This window comes from Melospiza melodia, unplaced genomic scaffold (assembly GCF_035770615.1).
Source record: "Melospiza melodia melodia isolate bMelMel2 unplaced genomic scaffold, bMelMel2.pri scaffold_148, whole genome shotgun sequence".
In the NCBI taxonomy this organism is placed as follows: domain Eukaryota; kingdom Metazoa; phylum Chordata; class Aves; order Passeriformes; family Passerellidae; genus Melospiza; species Melospiza melodia.
In genome coordinates this window covers 135,573-148,910 of record NW_026948512.1, presented here as the reverse complement: position 1 = coordinate 148,910, position 13,338 = coordinate 135,573, and the positions used below count along the sequence as shown (strand labels likewise).

The following is a 13,338-nucleotide window of genomic DNA, read 5'->3' as shown; positions in this document are numbered from 1 at the left end:
AATAAAGGGGAAAATAAAGAGGAAAAAGGGGAGAAAATAAAGGGAAAAAAAAAAAGAGAAAAATTGAGAAAATAAAGTGGAAAAAAGTGGGAAGAAAGGGAAATAAATGGGAAATAAGGGTGGAATTAATTGGGGTTGATTGAACACAATGTTCTGGAACATTCCAGGGGGAAAAGAGGAAAATCTCTCACCCAAAGCTTCATTTTCCCCTGGAAAAGGAAAAAAAAGGAACAAACTGGGTCAGGTTGGGGGAATTAAAGCCCAGCTTAATTAAATCTGAATATTCTGGGCTATTTTTTTCTACCCCAAAAAAATTCATTTCCACCAAAAAAATATCAATTTTCCCCCCAAAAAATCCATTTCCACCCCCCCAAAAAAATCAATTTCCAACCCCCAGAAAAAAATCTGTTTTCACCCCAAAAAATCCATTTCCACCCCAAAAAAAATCCATTTGCACCCCAAAAAAAAATCAGTTTCCACTCACCCGTCTCCATCCCGTCGCTGCTCGCAGCCAGCCTCGGCTCCGGGCTCCCTCAGCCTGGGGAAAAAAAGGCCAGAATTGGGTCAGGAATGGGTTTTCCAGGGAAATCTGGGAATTTTGGGAATGTTCAATCCCTGGGGAGGGAGGGCAAGGGAGGAATTTCCCAATTTCCTCAGGATTTCCCAATTTCCCCATAACATTTTGTGCCCATTTTAGTGCTCATTTTTGCCCAGAAAAAGGTACCCGGAGTGTCCATAACTCTTTGTTTTTTATTGTCTGATATTGTCCTAATCCAAATTGTCCAAATTGTTATTACACTAATTATATTATATTATGTTACGTTACGTTACGTTACGTTACGTTATGTTACATTAGATTTCATTACATTAGATTTCATTACATTAGATTTCATTACATTAGACTTCATTACGTTATACAGTATTATATACTGACTTAATTATATATTTACTATATACTCAGTTATATATTTACTATATACTCGATCATAAATTACCATTATACTGTATTGTTTTGTACCAGTATTTTAATGACAATTTCATTACTATTAAGCCTCTAAAATCCCAAACCCAGCGATCAGCGTTTTTCACAAATGGGATTCCTGGAGGCCCCCAAGGCCCCGCGGGGCTGGGCCCGGATCGAGTTCCCACCCCGTCCCCAAGGTGCCTCCAGAATTCCCGTTTTTGGAATCCTCCCCCAAATCCCCAAATCATCCCCAAATATGGGTCAGCACTCACCCAGAGCAGGGTTTGGGGTGGAATTTTGAGGCTTTGGGCCGGGGTTTTGGGGCCCGCAGCCTCGGAGGAGCCGCGACAGCTGAGCTGGAACTGGGCCCAGTTCCCAAATTGGACTGGAGGAGGATCCCGAAATGGGCACGGAGGGAATTGGATCCTAACGGGATCCTAAATTGGGATCGTAAATGGGGATCCTAAATTGGGATCCTAACTTGGGATCCTAAATTGGGATCCTAAATGGGGATCCTAAAGGGGGTCTGGGCCTGCAGTGAGGGCAGGGGCAGGCCAGGACACTGGGGGAAACTGGGGACACTGGAGGGACATTGGGACCCTCTGGGGGACACTGGAACCCTTTGGGGGGACACTGGGATCCTTTTGGGGGACACTGGGAATGTTTTTGGGGTGACATTGGGAGGTTTCCCCTCAAATCCCCCCTTTCCGTACAACGCCCAGGGGGCGCCGCCATATTTTCCATGCCGACCGCCATGTCGCCGTACGGCTGCACGTCACTTCCGGTTCCTCCGGAAGCGCCACCGCCTCTTCCCGCCCGCGCAGGCTGAGGGGACGGAGGGGCCCGGGCCGAGGCCTCCGCGCATCCGCCGCCATCCCGCGGATCCCGCCGCTCCCGCCGCCGCCCGCCGCCGCCATCCGCCGCCATGACGGAGCAGATGACCCTGCGCGGCACCCTGAAGGGCCACAACGGCTGGGTGACGCAGATCGCCACCACGCCGCAGTTCCCGGACATGATCCTGTCGGCCTCGCGCGGTGCGGGACCGTCCGGGAAGGGTCTGGGGGCTGCCGTGAGGGGGGAGAGGGCGGCCGGGGGCGGGGGAACCCGCGGGACGGGGCAGGGTGGGATGAGGAAGGGTCAGGGGGTCCCTGAGGGTCTCTGGGGTGACCCCAGGGGGTGTGTGACCCCCTCGCCATTGCCCCCTCCCCAGACAAGACCATCATCATGTGGAAGCTGACGCGTGACGAGACCAACTACGGGATCCCGCAGCGGGCGCTGCGCGGGCACTCGCACTTCGTCAGCGACGTGGTCATCTCCTCCGACGGGCAGTTCGCCCTGTCCGGCTCCTGGGATGGCACCCTGCGCCTCTGGGACCTCACCACGTCAGTTTGGGGATTTCAGGGGCTTTGGGGGGTGAATTTGGGGTGAAATCCGGGGGTTTTGGGTCAGGGCTGCTCGCCGTCCCTCTCCCGATGATTACAGCTGAGTTCCCACCGATCCCCCCGGGGGTCTGAGGACAAGTCCTGCAATGATGATGGGAGACACCTGGGCCAGCAGCCCCGCGGGGGTTTTTGGGGATTTTTTTGGGGATTTCAGGGAGTTTTTGGGGATTTTTTTCGGGATTTTTTTGGGTGTCCATTGAGGGATGCAGCTGGAAAAGGGCCGGAATTTGTGGGGTCAAACTCTCCTCAAGTCCCAAATCTTCCCTGAAACCGCTTCGGTCCAATTCCCAGTGATCCCAATTGTCACTGAGTCAATCATTGCACGCCTCTTCTCACTCCATTTTTATGGCTGTTTTTCCCCGTTTATGGATATTTCACCCCAATTCCTGGTGTTTTTCCCCGTTTATGGATATTTCACCCCGATTATGGACATTTACCCCAATTCCCTTCTGTTCTTTAACATTTTATGGCTATTTCACCCAATTCTGGCTGCTTTTCGCATTTTTGTGGCTGTTTTTCCCAATTTCTGGATATTTCACCCAATTCCTGGGTGTTTTTCCCAGGCTATGGATATTTCCCCTGGTTCCTGGGGAAATTCTGGATGTCTGACCCTGCTGACCCTGCTCCTGCTCCTGGCTGTTTTTTTTCCCATTTTACAGCTATTTCACCCCAATTCCTGACTGTTTTTCCCATTTTAGTGCCCGTTTTCCCATTTTTGTGGGCGTTTTCCCATTTTTTGGATATTTCACCCCAATTTTCCCCTCGCAGGGGCACCACCACGCGCCGGTTCGTGGGGCACACCAAGGACGTGCTGAGCGTGGCCCTGTCCCCATCCTGCCTGTTTTTCTGGCCATTTCCCCATTTTTACGGCTGTTTTTCCCAATTTCCGGCTTGTTTCACCCCAAATTTCCCCTCAGGGGCACCACCACGCGCCGGTTCGTGGGGCACACCAAGGACGTGCTGAGCGTGGCCCTGTCCCCATCCTGCCTGTTTTTCTGGCCATTTCCCCCATTTTTACGGCTGTTTTTCCTATTTTTATCGCCGTTTTTCCCAATTTCCGGCTGTTTCACCCCAAATTTCCCCTCAGGGGCACCACCACGCGCCGGTTTGTGGGGCACACCAAGGACGTGCTGAGCGTGGCCTTCTCCTCCGACAACCGGCAGATCGTGTCGGGCTCGCGGGACAAAACCATCAAGCTCTGGAACACGCTGGGCGTCTGCAAGTACACCGTGCAGGTGGGACCAGGGTTTGGGGTCAATTCCGGGGATTTTGGGCCAGTTGGGGTCAGTTTTGGGGGATTTGGGGTCATTTATGGGGCATCCTCACCTGTTCCACCTGTCCCACAGGATGAGGGCCACTCCGAGTGGGTGTACCTCACCTGTCACACCTGTCCCTCACCTGTCTCACCTGTCCACAGGACGAGAGCCACTCCGAGTGGGTTTCGTGCGTTCGCTTCTCCCCCAACAGCAGCAACCCCATCATCGTCTCCTGCGGCTGGGACAAGCTGGTCAAGGTGAGACCCCGGCAGGTGAGACCCCGGAACTGGGCACACCTGGGCCACCTGGGAGCCCTGGGATTGTCCCCCCTGACCTCACCTGTCCCCCCCCAGGTGTGGAACCTGGCCAACTGCAAGCTGAAGACGAACACATCGGGCACACGGGGTACCTGAACACGGTCACCGTGTCACCTGACGGGTCACTGTGTGCTTCCGGGGCAAGGTAAGGATGGGACACACCTGGGGACACACCTGGGACACACCTGGGACACACCTGGGGCATGGGACACACCTGGGACACACCTGGGGACAGGCAGGGATACACACGGGGTACCTGAACACGGTCACCGTGTCACCTGACGGGTCGCTGTGTGCTTCCGGGGGCAAGGTAAGGATGGGACACACTGGGACACACCTGGGACACACCTGGGACACACCTGGGGCATGGGGACACACCTGGGACACACCTGGGGACAGGCAGGGATACACACGGGGTACCTGAACACGGTCACCGTGTCACCTGACGGGTCGCTGTGTGCTTCCGGGGGCAAGGTAGGGATGGGACACACCTGGGAGTGTCCCCAATGATGTCCCCAGTGTCCCCAGGACGGGCAGGCCATGCTGTGGGACCTGAAGGAGGGCAAGCAGCTGTACCTGTGTCCAATGGGGGTGTCCCTGTGTCCCCACTGTCCCCTGTTGGTGTCCAGTGATGTCCCCAGTGATGTCCCCACTGTCCCCACTGTCCCTGCTGATGTCCCCAGTGATGTCCCCACTGTCCCTGTTGGTGTCCCCAGGACGGGCAGGCCATGCTGTGGGACCTGAACGAGGGCAAGCACCTGTACACGCTGGACGGGGGGGACGTGATCAACGCGCTGTGCTTCAGCCCCAACCGATACTGGCTGTGCGCCGCCACGGGGCCCAGCATCAAGATTTGGGTACAGAAACGGGGAAACTGGGCAACGGGATTGGGGTAACGGGGATGGCATTGGGGTGACAGGATTGGGAACAGGACAGCGGGATTGGGGGGTAACGGGGTCAGGATAACGGGGTTGGATAACGGGGTCAGGATAACGGGGTCGGGATAACGGGGTTGGCGTTCCCCCGTGCCGTGATGAAACACTGAATTGCCTCCGACCGCTCCGTGGGGAAACCCAGAGGCTGTTTCTGAGCTGCCTGGGCTGGGGGATCAGGTGGGAGCAGGGCAGGATCCAGGTGGGATCCAGGTGATTGCTCACCTGTTGTCACCCGCAGGACCTGGAGGGGAAGATCATCGTGGACGAGCTGAAGCAGGAGGTGATCAGCACCAGCAGCAAAGCGGAGCGCCCCAGTGCACCTCGCTGGCCTGGTCGGCAGACGGGCAGGTGAGGGGGACACCTGGGCAGGGGGCACTCACCTGGGCAAGGATCATCACCTGGGGAGGGAGCACTCACCTGGGCAGGGGCCATTCACCTGGGCAGGGGCCACTCACCTGGGGAGGGGGCACTCACCTGGGCACCCTCACCTGGGCAAGGATCATCACCTGGGGAGGGAGCACTCACCTGGGCCACATACATGGGCACCCTCACCTGGGCAGGGCCATCCTCACCTGGGCACCCTCACCTGGGCAGGGTAGGACATTCACCTGGGCACAGGACACTCAAATGGGGTCCCAACACCTGGGCAGGGGGAACCTTTACCTGGGGACCCTCACCTGGGGACCTGGGTGGGGCTGAGGCCAGGAGTGACCCCAGGGTGACCCCGGGATGACCCTGAGTGACCCTTACATGACCCCTGACCCCTGTCCTTGTCCCCAGACTCTCTTCGCCGGCTACACCGACAACCTGGTGCGGGTGTGGCAGGTGACCATCGGCACCGCTGAGCCCCGATCCGGCCGCTTTTCACCCCAAAAACGTCAATGAATGGCTGAGGCCAATCCTGCCTTTTTAACCCAAAAATGTCAATAAATGGCGATTTTTGGAGCTGGAGTCGCTACGTGTTCCTGATGGGATTTTGGGGCAAAAACCTCAGAAAGGGGGAAAGCGGTGGTGACGTCACTGGGGTGGGATTTGGGGCTGTTCCTCGTTAAATTAATTCTTAAAACGCTCAAATTAATAAAAAATCCAAATTAATTAAAAGTACCCCAAAATTGGTCTGTGTAAGGCATGAGGAACCTAAATTAATTTTAAAAACTCCCAAATTAAATTAAAGAATGCTAGATATTAAATTAATTTCTAATAGTGAATAACTGCTAGGTATTAATCTTTAAAAGTGATTAACTGCTAAGTATTATTTTTAATAGTAAATAACTGCTAAGTATTAAATTTTAATAGTAAATAACTACTAAATATTAGTTTTTAGAAGTAAATAACTGCTAGATAATAATTTTTAAAAGTAAATAACTGCTAAATATTTTTAAAAATAAATAATTGCTAGATATTAAATTAACTTTTAAAAGTAAATAACAGCCTTCGATACAACTTCTTTATTATTGACAAGTCATAAAACTAAAATCTCCGTTTAATCTCATTTTTTTAGCCAAAAATATCCCGAACGAGCTCTGAAACGCCAACAAGGAAATTTCCCAAATCCACCAAAATTCAGGGAAAAACGTCAGGGAGGGGAGGGGCAGGGGGAGGAGCTCCCGGGTGGGAAAGGATCCAGATGGAAATAACAAAAAAAGGGAGAAAAAAATAAAAATAAAATAAATTATTCCCAAGCCGGGGAGCTCCAGAGCTGCGGGCTGGGAACCCCGTAAAGTGCCAGAGGGGAGAGGAAAACCAAAAAACCGGGATTTTCCCCAAAAAATGGCAAGGAAAGGGAGGAGCAAACAGCAGGGGGAGAACAGGCTGGATCCCAAAAATCCAGGCACCGAAAAATGCGGATTTTGGGAAAGGAGGGAGGTTCAAATCTGACAGGATTTGGTCCCAAAACTTGGAAAAATTCCGGGAAGGGCCCAAAATTGAACTGGGGGAGGGGAGGGAGGGGGGGCAGCTCCCAGTGCCGGGAACTGAACTGGGACCAGAACTGGGACTGGATCCAGAACGGTTCTGAACCAAAATCACCACTGAAAGGGCAGATTCTGCTCGATTTTAACCCAAAAATGGCTCCAAAGGGGCGGATTCTGCTCAATTTTAACCCAAAACCAGCTCCAGAGGAGCAGATCCTGTTCCATTTTAACCCAAAACCAGCTCCAAAGGCAGATCCTGCCCGGTTTTAACCCAAGAATGGCTCCAAAAGGGCGGATTCTGCCCAATCTTAACCCAAAACTGGCTCCAGATGGGAGGATCCTGCCCCATTTAACCCAAAACCGGCTCCAAAGGGCGAGCCCAAAACCAGTTCTAAAATGGCAGATCTTGCCCCATTCAACCCAAACCAAACTTCAAGGTGGGTCCTGCCCCATTTAAACCCAAAACCGGCTCCAAAGTGGCAGATCCTGCCCCATTTCAACCCAAAACCAGTTCCGAAGTGGCGCATCGTCCCATTGTTAACCCAAACCAAATTCCAAGATGCATTCTGCCCCATTCTTACCCAAAACAAGGTCTGAAGTGGCAGATCTTGCCCCATTCAACCCAAAACAAATTCCAAGATGGATTCTGCCCCATTTTTACCCAAAAACAGTTCTAGAGTGGCGCATCCTCCCCATTTTAACCCAAACCAAATTCCAAGCTGGATCTTGCCCCATTTCAACCCAAAACCAGTTAAAAGTAGCGGATCCTCCCCATTTCAACCCAAAACCCAATTCCAAGGCGCTTCCCCACCTTGAGCTGACCCAGCTCTGTGGGGCCGGTGCCGGATGATGAAGATGAGGAGGAAGAAGAGAAAGGAGAAGAAGAAGATCAAGACCCTCAGGACCCAAACACCACCCCGAGTCCGCCACCCCATTTCGGCCCCCGTCAGGTGCAGATCTTGGTGCGCGTGCCGCGGGCCAGCACACGGAGGAGGAGGAGGAGGATGAAGACGAGGAAGAAGAAGGAGAAGCTCAGGACCCAAACACCTGCACCGAGTCCGCCCCTCCCCGGGTTTCACGCCCGCCATCAGGTGCAGATCTTGATGCGCGTGCCGCGGGCCAGCACGCGGAAGAAGGGGAAGACGCGCTGGCGGCAGCAGCAGATGTGGAAGGTGTGGATGTGGCTCATGCTCTCGGCGTTGTAGAAGCACAGCTGGCCCCGCTCGTAGTCCAGGTAGACCCCGAATCGGCGCGGCTGCTCGGCGGGCGCCAGCGCCGTCTGCTCCGTGGCCGTCAGCGCCTGGTACTTCTTGCCCGAGGTGCCCAGGGCCCAGATCTCGCGCCGGGGCGGCGGCGGCGCGGGGCCGCCGTGGGCGCCCTGGGGCCGCGCGCGGGCGCTCTCGCGGGCGGCGCCCACGGCCCAGCCCCGGCGCCCGCCCACCTCCACCTCCCAGTAGTGGCGGCCAGCGGTGAAGCCGGGCGAGCCCAGCACGCACAGGTCGCCGCCGGGCGTGTCCGGGCGTGGCGGGCGCGCCCCGTCCGCGGGCTCCGCGCGCCGCTCGGACAGACGGACGCTGCGCCGGTCCGGGGACAGGCTGAGCCGCGGGTGCGCCGTCGAGGGGTCCAGGGTCACGTCGGCTGCGGGTGGGCGCAGGGTTAGGGGGGTTCGGGGGTCTGGGGCAGCGTTTGCAGCCCCTGAACGCTGAATTTCCGCTCCCTCCACTTCCAAATTTCCACCCCTTTAACACCGAATTTCCGCTCCTTCAACTCCCAGTTTCCTGATTCTTAATCCCAATTCTCACCTCTTTGACCCCGTACTCCCACCCCTTTAACCCCAAATTTCCACTCCTTCCACCCCCAGTTTCCTGACTTTTAATCCCAATTCTCTCCTCTTCAACCCCAGAGAAAACCAAATTTGCAATCCTTCGACTTCCAAATTTTCACCCTTTTAATTTCACCAAATTTCCACTCCTTCAACCCTCAGTTTCCTGTATTTTCACCAAATTTCCACTCCTTCAACCCCCAATTTCCTAACTTTTAATCCCAATTCTCACCTCTTCAACCCCATATTTCCATCTCTTTAACCCTAAATTTCCGCTCCTTCAACCCCAAACTTGGAGCATTTCCAGCCCTTTAATCCCAAATTTTCACTCCTTCAACCCCCAGTTTCCTGATTCTTTATCCCAATTCTCACCTCGTCAACCCCAGAGAAAACCCAGTGTAAATTTCCACTCCTTCAACCCCAAAGTTAGTGTTGGAGCAATGATTTCCAGCCCTTTTACCCCAAATTTCCAATCCCTTCAATCCTCAGTTTCCAATCCCTCCAATCCCCAATTTCCACCCTTTTCACCCCAGAATTTTCACTCCTTTAAACAACAGATTTTCCCAACTCCAACCCCTTCAAACCCCCCAATTTTCACTCTTTTAACCACAAATTTCCACCCCTTTAAACGTCAGATTTTCCCCTCTCCAACCCTGAATTCGAACCCATTTAAACTCCCAGTTTTCACCCTTTTAACCCCAAATTTTCCCCTCCCCACCTTGGGGCACTTTGCTGAAGACCTTTTCCATCTTCCTCATCACCACATCCTGCAGGAAACAATTCCTGAACTTCCTCCCCACATCCACCGGGATCATCTCGGGCTCCTGGAATTTGATGTTCTCACACCTGGAAAATGGGGGAAAAACGGCAGAAATTGGGATTCAGCTGCTCCAAGGTGCCCTCCCGGCCTTCCTGCTGCCCCAAAAATCCCAAATTGGCCCCAAAATCCCCCAAATTTCCCAAACCAGCCCCAAAATCCCTGCTGGGAACGGGGACTCACCTGATGAAGGTGCCTTTGATGTCCTGGGAGGTGCCAAACACACAAGGGAAAAGAAAAAGTGAGAATTTTATTGAGGATTTGGGTTGGTCCCGTGGGATTTCCTTTTAACCCAAAACTGGCTCCAAAGGGGTGGATTTTGCCCCATTTTAACCCAAAACCGGTTTCAAGGTGGATCCTGCCCCATTTTAACCCAAAATTGGCTCCATAGGGGTGGATTTTGCCCCATTTTAACCCAAACTGGGGATGTTGCCCCACTTTAACCCAAAACTGTCCCCAAATGGGCAGATTTTGCCCAATTTTAACCCAAACCCAATTCCAAGGTGGATTTTGCCCCATTCTAACTCAAAACCAGTTCCAAATGGGCTGATTTTGCCCAATTTTAACCCAAACCCAATTCCATGGTGGATTTTGCCCCATTCTAACCCAAAACCAGTTCCAAATGGGAGGATTTTGCCCTATTTTAACTCAAACCCAATTCCAAGGTGGATTTTGCCCCATTCTGACCCAAAATTGCCTCCCCGCAGCCTCGGCCTCGGCGATCAGGCGCTGCAGGGCCGCTCCCTGCTCCTCCAGCACTGTCACCCCTCAATCCCAGTTCCACCAGTCCCAGTTTATCCCAGTTTATCCCAGTTCAGCCCACCTTGAGCAGCTGCAGCCCGTCCTGCCTGCCCGCAGCCTCGGCCTCGCTGATGAGGCGCTGCAGGGCTGCTCCCCGCTCCTCCAGCGCGCCCAGGTTGCGCTGCTCCCATCACAATCCTAGTTTATCCCAGTTTACCCCATTTTATCCCAGTTTACCCCATTTTACCCCAGTTTATCCCAGTTCAGCCCACCTTGAGCAGCTGCAGCCCGTCCTGCCTGCCCGCGGCCTCGGCCTCGCTGATGAGGCGCTGCAGGGCCGCCCCGCGCTCCTCCAGCGCGCCCAGGTTGCGCTGCTGCCGCGCCTGCAGCGCCTGGTGCCGCTCCTGCAGCTGCCGCAGCAGCAGCAGCTGCTCCCCGGCCAGGAACCGCTGCAGCTCCTCGAAATCGGCCTCCAGCTCCTGCATCTCCGCCTGCATCTGCTCCTGAAATGGGGCGGGGAAAGGGTTTGCGGGGTTTTAGTAGAGAATTTATGGGTTGGAGCAACGATTTCCAGGGCTTTAACCCCAAATCTCTGTGTTGGAGTGATGATTTCCAGCCCTTGGACACCAAATTTCTGGGTTGGAGCAATGATTTCCACTCCTTTAACCCCAAATTTGCACTCCTTTAACACCAAAGTTGGGGTTGGAGCACAGATTTCCAGGGCTTTAACCCCAAATTTCCACTCCTTTAACCCCAAAGTTGGGATTTGAGCATTTCCTGCCTTTTCACCCCAAATTTCCAGCCCTTTAACGCCAACTTTCTGCGCTGGAGCAAGGATTTCCAGCCTTTTAATACCAAATTTCCACTCCTTCAACGATTTACACCCTTTTAACCCCAAATTTCCAATCCTTCAACAATGATTTCCCTTAATGGAGAGAAATGAAGAATTGAGAATAGGAGTTCAGGGGATAAAATGGTGCAGAAAATGGGATTTTAGTGCTCTGGCGCTGTTTTTTGGGCTGGAAAGGGATAAATTGGTGCAGAAAATGGTATTTAAGTGCTCTGGTTCTGTTTTTTGGGCTGGAAAGGGATAAATTCGTGCAGAAAATGGGATTTTAGTGCCCTGGTGCTGTGTTTTGGGCTGAAAAGGAATGAATTCGTGCAGAAAATGAGATTTGAGTGTCCTGGGACTCTGTTTTTGGGCCGAGAAGGGATGAATTGGTGCAGAGCTTACCCTGAGCAGGGAGATTTTCTCCTCCTCGCTGGATTTCTGCTTCAGCACCGCGTCCAGCTGCCGGCGCAGGGGCTCCAGGTGGCTCTGGAGCTTGGTCTGAGGGAGGGGAGGGGGCTCAGGCCGGGGGCTCTGACCCCCAAAAACCCCGGAAAACCACACAAAACCACCCAAATCCCCCGAAACCCAGAAAAACGCCAAAAAAACCCCCAAACCTCAAATCCCCCTCAATCGCCAGTCACTGAACCGCTCCAGCCAGTGCTGCCCCTGTAGCCCTCGTGCCTCAAACCCCCCAAAACCCCAAACAAACCCCAAAAACAGACCCAAATCCCCACTGAATCTCACATTTCCCACCTTGCACTCCTGGAGCGCCTCGTCGAGGGGCAGCACGCTGTGCTGCTTGTGCCCCCGCGCCTCGCGGCACACCACGCAGATGGGCGCCAGGTCCTGCTCGCAGAAGAGCTTGAGGGGCTCGCGGTGCTTGGGGCAGAGCTCGGGGGGCCCGCCGGGCGCGGGGCCGGGCTCGGGGGCGGCGCCGGGGCCCGGGGCGGGGCCCGGGGCGGCGCCGGTGCCGCCGGGGCCCGGGTGCAGCTGGCGGATGATGTGCACCATGTTGGCCAGCTGCAGGTTGGGCCGGAAGCTGCGCTGCGAGAACGACTTGCGGCACTGCGGGCACGTGAAGGCGGCGGGGCCTTCCTCGGCGTCCTCGTCCTCCTCCTCCTCGTCCTCCTCCTCCTCATCCTCGGCCTCCTCCTCCTCCTCCACGTCCTCCTCCATGGCGTCCTCGTCGTAGCCCAAGTAGAGCCCGCTGCCCTCCGCGCCCTCGGCCCAGGCGGCGCCACCTTCCTCCTCATCCTCCTCCTCCTCGTCCTCGGCGGGCTCTCCCCACAGCTCGCCTTCCTCCTCCTCATCCTCCTCCTCCTCGTCCTCCCACATGTCGTCCTCCTCCTCCTCCTCCTCCACGCCGTCCTCCTCCTCCTCCTCCTCGTGCTCTACATCCAGCTCGTCTTCCTCCAGCTCTTCCTCCTCTTCTTCCTCCTCCTCCTCCTCCTCGAGCTCGGAGCGCTCCGGGCCGGGCTCGGTTCCGCCGCCGCCGCCGCGGGCCCAGAGGCGGGAGATGCAGCCGCGGCAGAAGTTGTGCCCGCAGCCGATGGACACCGGGTCGGCGAAGTAATCGAGGCAGATGGCGCAGATCGCCTCCTCCTGCAGCGTCTCCACCGGGTCCGGCCGCAGGGAACCGGGGCCGCCCAGCGCCAGCGGCGCCGCCATGCCCGGGGGGCGCCTTCCTCCTCCTCCTCCTCTCCTCTTCCTCCTCCTCCGCCCGGCTCAGCCCCCCCGGCCCGGGCCGGGCCCCTCTAGGTCTCACCGGGCCCCGCTAGGCCTCACCGGGACCCGTTAGGCCTCACCGGGCCTCCTCACCGGGCCTCGCCGCCGCGGTCCCCCCGCGCTCTCAGGATTCTGGAGGAGCCGCTCGGTGCTCGCTGGGTGTCGCCCGGGTCCTGCTCGGTGCCCGCTCGGTTCCTCCCGGTTCCTTTCGGTTCCCTCCGGTTCCTCCCGGGCCGCGCTCGCCCGGCGGCGGCTCCGCCACAGACGGGAAAGGCCGCAGAACTTCCGCCTTCCGGCTTAGGCCACGCCTGTTCCGCCCAATATGACAGGAAGTGGCTCCTGTTGCCGGCGTTTGTGTACCCACGCGACTCGTTGGTCTGGGAGGACTGGAAGTGGAACCGGAAATGGGCCCCTACCGGCTTTTCCCGCGCCCGGCTCAACCCGAGGCGCTCCAAGCTCCCTGGCCCCGGTTCCAGTTCTTTTCCGGGTCCTGGTCCCGCTCCGGTTCCCCGCGGCCGCGCTCGCCTGGCGGCGGCTCCGCCACACACGGGAAAGGCCGCAGAACTTCCGTCTT

At 55.7% G+C, this 13,338-nt stretch overlaps 2 protein-coding genes across 2 annotated transcripts; one reads left to right on the top strand and one right to left on the bottom strand.

Annotated features, from left to right (window-relative positions):
• Window positions 1-1,803: 1,803 nt before the first annotated feature.
• Window positions 1,804-5,859, top strand: RACK1 (receptor for activated C kinase 1). The gene is given in 10 exon segments (XM_063182074.1): window positions 1,804-1,998; window positions 2,175-2,346; window positions 3,494-3,641; window positions 3,824-3,919; window positions 4,016-4,067; window positions 4,219-4,289; window positions 4,696-4,836; window positions 5,153-5,219; window positions 5,222-5,262; window positions 5,695-5,859. Coding segments are annotated over 10 exon segments (1,002 nt in total). The 5' UTR covers window positions 1,804-1,889; the 3' UTR covers window positions 5,800-5,859.
• Window positions 5,860-6,339: 480 nt separating this feature from the next.
• Window positions 6,340-13,287, bottom strand: TRIM41 (tripartite motif containing 41). The gene is made up of 6 exons (XM_063182073.1): window positions 11,793-13,287; window positions 11,442-11,537; window positions 10,480-10,710; window positions 9,650-9,672; window positions 9,368-9,495; window positions 6,340-8,465 (listed from the first exon to the last, which is right to left on the bottom strand). Exons 1-6 carry the CDS (start codon window positions 12,705-12,707, stop codon window positions 7,915-7,917), a joined length of 1,944 nt encoding a protein of 647 aa, XP_063038143.1. The 5' UTR covers window positions 12,708-13,287; the 3' UTR covers window positions 6,340-7,914.
• Between the last annotated feature and the right edge of the window lie 51 nt (window positions 13,288-13,338).